Here is a 10,927-nt window from a genome sequence, read left to right on the forward strand (position 1 = left end):
TGAGTTAACCTCCTGTATATATTACACAGTATCTGGCCTGAGTTAACAGTATCTGGCCCTGTATATATTACACAGTATCTGGCCTGAGTTAACCTGTATATATTACACAGTATCTGGCCTGAGTTAACCTGTATATATTACACAGTATCTGGCCTGAGTTAACCTGTATATATTACACAGTATCTGGCCTGAGTTAACCTGTATATATTACACAGTATCTGGCCTGAGTTAACTGTATATTACACAGTATCTGGCCTGTTAATATATTACACAGTATCTGGCCTGAGTTAACCTGTATATATTACACAGTATCTGGCCTGAGTTAACCTGTATATATTACACAGTATCTGGCCTGAGTTAACCTGTATATATTACACAGTATCTGGCCTGAGTTAACAGTATCTGGCCCTGTATATATTACACAGTATCTGGCCTGAGTTAACCTGTATATTACACAGTATCTGGCCTGAGTTAACCTGAGTTAACCTGTATATATTACACAGTATCTGGCCTGAGTTAACCTCCCTGTTTATATTACACAGTATCTGGCCTGAGTTAACCTGTATATATTACACAGTATCTGGCCTGAGTTAACCTGTATATATTACACAGTATCTGGCCTGAGTTAACCTCCCTGTATATATTACACAGTATCTGGCCTGAGTTAACCTGTATATATTACACAGTATCTGGCCTGAGTTAACCTGTATATATTACACAGTATCTGGCCTGAGTTAACCTGTATATATTACACAGTATCTGGCCTGAGTTAACCAACCTGTATATATTACACAGTATCTGGCCTGAGTTAACCTGTATATATTACACAGTATCTGGCCTGAGTTAACCAACCTGTATATATTACACAGTATCTGGCCTGAGTTAACCTCCTGTATATATTACACAGTATCTGGCCTGAGTTAACCTGTATATATTACACAGTATCTGGCCTGAGTTAACCTCCCTGTATATATTACACAGTATCTGGCCTGAGTTAACCTGTATATAACAGTATCTGGCCTGAGTTAACCTCGCTGTATATATTACACAGTATCTGGCCTGAGTTAACCTGCTGTATATATTACACAGTATCTGGCCTGAGTTAACCTCCTGTATATATTACACAGTATCTGGCCTGAGTTAACCTGTATATATTACACAGTATCTGGCCTGAGTTAACCTGTATATATTACACAGTATCTGGCCTGAGTTAACCATCCTGTATATATTACAAGGTATCTGGCCTGAGTTAACCTCGCTGTATATTACACAGTATCTGGCCTGAGTTAACCTGTATATATTACACAGTATCTGGCCTGAGTTAACCAACCTGTATATATTACACAGTATCTGGCCTGAGTTAACCTCCCTGTATATATTACACAGTATCTGGCCTGAGTTAACCTCCCTGTATATATTACACAGTATCTGGCCTGAGTTAACCTGTATATATTACACAGTATCTGGCCTGAGTTAACCTGTATATATTACACAGTATCTGGCCTGAGTTAACCTGTATATATTACACAGTATCTGGCCTGAGTTAACCCCTGTATATATTACACAGTATCTGGCCTGAGTTAACCTCCCTGTATATATTACACAGTATCTGGCCTGAGTTAACCTCCTGTATATATTACACAGTATCTGGCCTGAGTTAACCTCCTGTATATATTACACAGTATCTGGCCTGAGTTAACCTCCTGTATATATTACACAGTATCTGGCCTGAGTTAACCTGTATATATTCCTGTATATATTACACAGTATCTGGCCTGAGTTAACCTCCTGTATATATTACACAGTATCTGGCCTGAGTTAACCTGTATATATTACACAGTATCTGGCCTGAGTTAACCTCGCTGTATATATTACACAGTATCTGGCCTGAGTTAACCTGTATATTACACAGTATCTGGCCTGAGTTAACCTCCCTGTATATATTACACAGTATCTGGCCTGAGTTAACCTCCCTGTATATATTACACAGTATCTGGCCTGAGTTAACCTCCCTGTATATATTACACAGTATCTGGCCTGAGTTAACCTCCCCTGTTTATATTACACAGTATCTGGCCTGAGTTAACCTCCCTGTTTATATTACACAGTATCTGGCCTGAGTTAACCTGTAGTTACACAGTATCTGGCCTGAGTTAACCTGTATATATTACACAGTATCTGGCCTGAGTTAACCTGTATATTACACAGTATCTGGCCTATTACACAGTATCTGGCCTGAGTTAACCTCCTGTATATATTACACAGTATCTGGCCTGAGTTAACCTGTATATATTACACAGTATCTGGCCTGAGTTAACCTGTATATATTACACAGTATCTGGCCTGAGTTAACCTGTATATATTACACAGTATCTGGCCTGAGTTAACCTCCTGTATATATTACACAGTATCTGGCCTGGCCTGAGTTAACCAGTATCTGGCCTGAGTTAACCTCCTGTATATATTACACAGTATCTGGCCTGAGTTAACCTCGCTGTATATATTACACAGTATCTGGCCTGAGTTAACCTCGCTGTATATATTACACAGTATCTGGCCTGAGTTAACCTCCTGTATATATTACACAGTATCTGGCCTGAGTTAACCAACCTGTATATATTACACAGTATCTGGCCTGAGTTAACCAACCTGTATATATTACACAGTATCTGGCCTGAGTTAACCAACCTGTATATATTACACAGTATCTGGCCTGAGTTAACCTCCCTGTATATATTACACAGTATCTGGCCTGAGTTAACCTCCCTGTATATATTACACAGTATCTGGCCTGAGTTAACCTCCCTGTATATATTACACAGTATCTGGCCTGAGTTAACCTGTATATATTACACAGTATCTGGCCTGAGTTAACCTGTATATATTACACAGTAGCTGGCCTGAGTTAACCAACCTGTATATATTACACAGTATCTGGCCTGAGTTAACCTGTATATATTACACAGTATCTGGCCTGAGTTAACCTCTGGCCTGTATATATTACACAGTATCTGGCCTGAGTTAACCTCGCTGTATATATTACACAGTATCTGGCCTGAGTTAACCTCCCTGTATATTACACAGTATCTGGCCTGAGTTAACCTGTATATATTACACAGTATCTGGCCCGAGTTAACCAACCTGTATATATTACACAGTATCTGGCCTGAGTTAACCTCGCTGTATATATTACACAGTATCTGGCCCGAGTTAACCTGTATATTCCACAGGGGAGTGAATGTGGTGCCTTTTCTGGAGTTCATTGGTTTACCAGAGAAGATCGTTGGTCTGCTGAATCACTCTTCTGGCGGCTATGCCCTTACTGCCTACGCCATGTACAAGGTAATACTCCCTGTCTACTCCATGTACAAGGTAATAATGCTCCCTGTCTACTCCATGTACAAGGTAATACTCCATGTACAAGGTAATACTCCCTGTCTACTCCATGTACAAGGTAAGAATACTCCCTGCCTACTCCATGTACAAGGTAATACTCCCTGCCTACTCCATGTACAAGGTAATACTCCATGTACAAGGTAATACTCCCTGTCTACTCCATGTACAAGGTAAGAATACTCCCTGTCTACTCCATGTACAAGGTAAGAATACTCCCTGCCTACTCCAAGTACAAGGTAAGAATACTCCCGGTCTACTCCATGTACAAGGTTAGAATACTCCCTGCCTACTCCATGTACAAGGTAAGAATACTCCCTGCCTACTCCATGTACAAGGTAGGAATACTCCCTGTCTACTCCATGTACAAGGTAATACTCCCTGTCTACACCATGTACAAGGTAAGAATACTCCCTGCCTACTCCATGTACAAGGTTAGAATACTCCCTGTCTACTCCATGTACAAGGTTAGAATACTCCCTGTCTACTCCATGTACAAGGTTAGAATACTCCCTGCCTACTCCATGTACAAGGTTAGAATACTCCCTGTCTACTCCATGTACAAGGTAAGAATACTCCCTGTCTACTCCATGTACAAGGTAAGAATACTCCCTGTCTACTCCATGTACAAGGTAAGAATACTCCCTGCCTACTCCATGTACAAGGTAAGAATACTCACTAAGAATACTCACTATGACTTGTACAAGGTAAGAATACTCACCGACTATGACTTGTGCAGGGTAAGAATACTCACCGACTATGACTTGTACAGGGTAAGAATACTCACCGACTATGACTTGTACAGGGTAAGAATACTCACTGACTATGACTTGTACAGGGTAAGAATACTCACCGACTATGACTTGTACAGGGTAAGAATACTCACTGAATGTGACTTGTACAATGCTAAGAATACTCACTGACTGACTTGTACAGGGTAAGAATACTCACTATGACTTGTACAGGGTATGAATACTCACTATGACTTGTACAGGGTATGAATACTCACTATGACTTGTACAGGGTATGAATACTCACTATGACTTGTACAGGGTATGAATACTCACTATGACTTGTACAGGGTATGAATACTCACTATGACTTGTACAGGGTATGAATACTCACTATGACTTGTACAGGGTATGAATACTCACTATGACTTGTACAGGGTATGAATACTCACTATGACTTGTACAGGGTATGAATACTCACTGACTGTGACTTGTACAGGGTAAGAATACTCACTGACTATGACTTGTACAGGATAAGAATACTCACCTTGACTTGTACATGGTAAGAATACTCACCTTGACTTGTACAGGGTAAGAATACTCACCTTGACTTGTACAGGGTAAGAATACTCACTGACTATGACTTGTACAGGGTAAGAATACTCACAGACTATGACTTGTACAGGGTAAGAATACTCACTATGACTTGTACAGGGTAAGAATACTCACCTTGACTTGTACAGGGTAAGAATACTCACTGACTATGACTTGTACAGGGTAAGAATACTCACCGACTATGACTTGTACAGGGTAAGAATACTCACCGACTATGACTTGTACAGGGTAAGAATACTCACCGACTGACTTGTACAGGGTAAGAATACTCACCTTGTACAGGGTAAGAATACTCACTGACTATGACTTGTACAGGGTAAGAATACTCACTGACTATGACTTGTACAGGGTAAGAATACTCACCGACTGACTTGTACAGGGTAAGAATACTCACCGACTATGACTTGTACAGGGTAAGAATACTCACTGACTATGACCTGTACAGGGTAAGAATACTCACTGACTGTGACTTGTACAGGGTAAGAATACTCACTGACTATGACTTGTACAGGATAAGAATACTCACCTTGACTTGTACATGGTAAGAATACTCACCTTGACTTGTACAGGGTAAGAATACTCACCTTGACTTGTACAGGGTAAGAATACTCACCTTGACTTGTACAGGGTAAGAATACTCACTGACTGACTTGTACAGGGTAAGAATACTCACAGACTATGACTTGTACAGGGTAAGAATACTCACTATGACTTGTACAGGGTAAGAATACTCACCTTGACTTGTACAGGGTAAGAATACTCACTGACTATGACTTGTACAGGGTAAGAATACTCACAGACTATGACTTGTACAGGGTAAGAATACTCACCTTGTACAGGGTAAGAATACTCACCGACTATGACTTGTACAGGGTAAGAATACTCACTGACTATGACTTGTACAGGGTAAGAATACTCACCGACTGACTTGTACAGGGTAAGAATACTCACCGACTATGACTTGTACAGGGTAAGAATACTCACTATGACTTGTACAGGGTAAGAATACTCACTGACTGTGACTTGTACAGGGTAAGAATACTCACTGACTATGACTTGTACAGGATAAGAATACTCACCTTGACTTGTACATGGTAAGAATACTCACCTTGACTTGTACAGGGTAAGAATACTCACCTTGACTTGTACAGGGTAAGAATACTCACTGACTATGACTTGTACAGGGTAAGAATACTCACTGACTATGACTTGTACAGGGTAAGAATACTCACAGACTATGACTTGTACAGGGTAAGAATACTCACTATGACTTGTACAGGGTAAGAATACTCACCTTGACTTGTACAGGGTAAGAATACTCACTGACTATGACTTGTACAGGGTAAGAATACTCACAGACTATGACTTGTACAGGGTAAGAATACTCACCGACTATGACTTGTACAGGGTAAGAATACTCACCGACTATGACTTGTACAGGGTAAGAATACTCACCTTGTACAGGGTAAGAATACTCACCGACTATGACTTGTACAGGGTAAGAATACTCACTGACTATGACCTGTACAGGGTAAGAATACTCACCGACTATGACTTGTAAAGGGTAAGAATACTCACCTTGTACAGGGTAAGAATACTCACCGACTATGACTTGTACAGGGTAAGAATACTCACTGACTATGACTTGTACAGGGTAAGAATACTCACCGACTATGACTTGTACAGGGTAAGAATACTCACTGAATGTGACTTGTACAATGCTAAGAATACTCACTGACTGACTTGTACAGGGTAAGAATACTCACTATGACTTGTACAGGGTATGAATACTCACTATGACTTGTACAGGGTATGAATACTCACTATGACTTGTACAGGGTATGAATACTCACTATGACTTGTACAGGGTATGAATACTCACTATGACTTGTACAGGGTATGAATACTCACTGACTGTGACTTGTACAGGGTAAGAATACTCACTGACTATGACTTGTACAGGATAAGAATACTCACCTTGACTTGTACAGGGTAAGAATACTCACCTTGACTTGTACAGGGTAAGAATACTCACTGACTATGACTTGTACAGGGTAAGAATACTCACTGACTATGACTTGTACAGGGTAAGAATACTCACAGACTATGACTTGTACAGGGTAAGAATACTCACTATGACTTGTACAGGGTAAGAATACTCACCTTGACTTGTACAGGGTAAGAATACTCACTGACTATGACTTGTACAGGGTAAGAATACTCACTGACTATGACTTGTACAGGGTAAGAATACTCACCGACTATGACTTGTACAGGGTAAGAATACTCACCGACTATGACTTGTATAGGGTAAGAATACTCACCTTGTACAGGGTAAGAATACTCACTGACTATGACTTGTACAGGGTAAGAATACTCACCGACTATGACTTGTACAGGGTAAGAATACTCACCGACTATGACTTGTACAGGGTAAGAATACTCACCGACTATGACTTGTACAGGGTAAGAATACTCACCGACTATGACTTGTACAGGGTAAGAATACTGACTATGACTTGTACAGGGTATGAATACTCACTGACTTGTACAGGGTAAGAATACTCACTGACTATGACTTGTACAGGGTATGAATACTCACTGACTATGACTTGTACAGGGTAAGAATACTCACTATGACTTGTACAGGGTAAGAATACTCACTGACTTGTACAGGGTAAGAATACTCACTGACTATGACTTGTACAGGGTAAGAATACTCACTGACTATGACTTGTACCGGGTATGAATACTCACTATGACTTGTACAAGGTAAGAATACTCACTATGACTTGTACAGGGTAAGAATACTCACTATGACTTGTACAGGGTAAGAATACTCACTATGACTTGTACAGGGTAAGAATACTCACTATGACTTGTACAGGGTAAGAATACTCACTATGACTTGTACAGGGATATGTGCATACGACGCCCTGTTCAGGGTATGAATACTCACTATGACTTGTACAGGGTAAGAATACTCACTATGACTTGTACAGGGATATGTGCATACGACGCCCTGTTCAGGGTATGAATACTCACTATGACTTGTACAGGGATATGTGCATACGACGCCCTGTTCAGGGTATGAATACTCACTATGACTTGTACAGGGTAATAATACTCATTATGACTTGTACAGGGATATGTGCATACGACGCCCTGTTCAGGGTAAGAATACTCACTATGACTTGTACAGGGATATGTGCATACGACGCCCTGTTCAGGGTAAGAATACTCACTATGACTTGTACAGGGATATGTGCATACGACGCCCTGTTCAGGGTAAGAATACTCACTATGACTTGTACAGGGATATGTGCATACGACGCCCTGTTCAGGGTAAGAATACTCACTATGACTTGTACAGGGATATGTGCATACGACGCCCTGTTCAGGGTAAGAATACTCACTATGACTTGTACAGGGATATGTGCATACGACGCCCTGTTCAGGGTATGAATACTCACTATGACTTGTACAGGGATATGTGCATACGACGCCCTGTTCAGGGTAAGAATACTCACTATGACTTGTACAGGGATATGTGCATACGACGCCCTGTTCAGGGTATGAATACTCACTATGACTTGTACAGGGATATGTGCATACGACGCCCTGTTCAGGGTAAGAATACTCACTATGACTTGTACAGGGATATGTGCATACGACGCCCTGTTCAGGGTATGAATACTCACTATGACTTGTACAGGGATATGTGCATACGATGCCCTGTTCAGGGTAAGAATACTCACTATGACTTGTACAGGGATATGTGCATACGACGCCCTGTTCAGGGTATGAATACTCACTATGACTTGTACAGGGATATGTGCATACGACGCCCTGTTCAGGGTATGAATACTCACTATGACTTGTACAGGGATATGTGCATATGACGCCCTGTACAGGGTAAGCAGAAATACTCAGATTGCAACATCAGCTTCAATTCACTTGTTCTACTGAACTTAGTGGCTTTCTTTGTCCTGATTTCCTTCAGATTGCAACACCCGCCAGATACACAGTGACTCTGGGTGGGACGTCCTTCTCAGTGCAGTACCTCCGTAAACACGGCTACTTCTCCACCCCTCCGCCCGTCAAAGACTACCTGCAAGACCGGATGGAAGAGACCAGGGAGAAACTCACAGAGAAAATGGAGGAAACTAAGGAACTGTTCTCTGAAAAAATGGAGGAAACCAAAGAACTACTCTCGGGGAAAATGGAAGATACGAAAGAACGATTGTCTGGTATTTCTGAAAAGATGGAGGAGACGAAAGAACGTTTCTCTGGAAAGATGGAGGAGACGAAAGAACGTTTCTCTGGAAAGATGGAGGAGACGAAAGAACGTTTCTCTGGAAAGATGGAGGAGACGAAAGAACGTTTCTCTGGAAAGATGGAGGAGACGAAAGAACGTTTCTCTGGAAAGATGGAGGAGACGAAAGAACGTTTCTCTGGAAAGATGGGGGAGACGAAAGACATGTTCTCTGATAAACTACAGGAAGCCAAAGACGAAGTGTCTTACCGAAAGAAGCTCGATTAGTCTTGTTTACAAGTGGTTGTGAATAAACACATGTTTGGTGTCTTCAATGTGGTTGGGGTTAAAGACAGAATTAAGGCACATATTATGAACCTATTGTTGAGAGACGAATGAGTCCAGACATTACTGTTCTTCTGCAATTCCTGACTGCCCCAGCTAGTACCGTTATACCTGCTATAAGTAGGAGGCAGGTGGAATTTCTCAGTTGCAATAGAATACACTGAGGAGCATTATGAATTCTGGGTATGAAAAATAAAATTCCTGTTTAATTCATCATCGTCCATCAAAGCCTCATGGAGACTGTAACTGCTTGTCTTTCAACGTTTTAAATCACGTTTTCTAATGTCTTTTATCCAATACCCAAATTTTAATATATTGTATTATTTTTGTGTTCCTACTACCTAATGTCTAATCAACTGAAAGTTGTGCATTTAATAGGAAGTGTGATTACAGAAGTTGTTTGATTGATTCCTTAAAGGGATACTTCTGGATGTTGGCAATGCAGCCCTTTATCTACTTCCACAGTCAGATGAACTCATGGACAAAATCCAGAAGTATCCCTTTAAGTTGCTATGTGGATATTACAGAATTATTAAACCAAAATGCAAAAAAATGAAAACCACAGTCTGAACAGAAGGGTGTTGGGTACTGTAGTACCAGTTATTGGACTGTTCTGTTAATGTCATGTCTGGTATGATCACAATTTGCAATAAAGCAGAATATTGAGCTTCCAAACATCGTTCCGTTTCCTGTCTTCATTCCATGTTCTGAGTACTGTACTTAACTATGGAACGGTTCACTCCCAAAATCATGTAGGGAATTGAAAGCCCAACAACTGATTACCAGCAGCATTGATAAAGGCTGAATCTGTCGCTTTCAAGGAGAGAGACACTAATCCGGACGCTTATTAGAAGTCCTGCTACGACCTCCCAACGAGCCGTCAAACAGTCGAGACGTCAATACCGGACAAAGATTGAATTATACCATGCCGGCTCTGACACTCGTCGGATGTGGCAGGGCTTACAAACTATCACAGATTACAGAGGGAAACAGAACCACGGGCCTACCAGAAGAGCTAAATTCGCATCGAGGAAAGCCATACTGAACCATACATGAGAGCACCAGCTGTTCCGGACGACTATGATCTTGCTCACCATAGGCAATGTGAGTAAGACTTTTGAACAGGTTAACATTCACAAGGCCACGCTAACATCTGGCAAGTGTCAATGCTGTTCATTTACTATAACTCAGCATTCAACACCATAGTGGCCAAGCTCAGGACCCTGGGACTGAACACCTCCCTCTGCAACTGGATCCTGGACTTCCTGATGGGCCGCCCTCAGGTGGTGAGGGTGGGCACCAACACATCCACCACGCTGACCCCCAACACGGGGGTGTGTGCTTAGTCCCCTCCTGTACTCCCTGTTCACCCATGACTGCGTGGCCACGACTCCAACACCATTATTACGTTTGTGGACGACGGTGGTAGGCCTGATCACCGAAAACGAGAAGACAGACTATAGGGAGGAGGTCAGAGACATGGCAGTATGGTGCCAGGACAACAACCTCTTCCTCAACGTCAGCAAGCTGACCGTGGAATACAGGAAATGGAAGGCCAAGCAGGAATAGAACAGGCGAATAGAACAGG

General features: G+C 41.5%; 1 protein-coding gene across 2 annotated transcripts; it reads left to right on the forward strand.

Annotated features, from left to right (window-relative positions):
• Nucleotides 1–3,230: 3,230 nt before the first annotated feature.
• LOC121845031 (uncharacterized protein C18orf19 homolog B-like) lies at nt 3,231–10,018 on the forward strand (the record flags this gene model as incomplete). Of its 2 annotated transcripts, XM_042315736.1 has the most annotated exon segments (3): nt 3,231–3,342; nt 8,743–9,003; nt 9,037–10,018. In XM_042315736.1, coding segments are annotated over 3 exon segments (619 nt in total), but the record flags the coding sequence as incomplete, so codon positions are not given.
• Nucleotides 10,019–10,927: the final 909 nt, after the last annotated feature.

The sequence above is a fragment of the Oncorhynchus tshawytscha genome, unplaced genomic scaffold, assembly GCF_018296145.1.
Source record: "Oncorhynchus tshawytscha isolate Ot180627B unplaced genomic scaffold, Otsh_v2.0 Un_contig_1588_pilon_pilon, whole genome shotgun sequence".
NCBI lineage: Eukaryota > Metazoa > Chordata > Actinopteri > Salmoniformes > Salmonidae > Oncorhynchus > Oncorhynchus tshawytscha.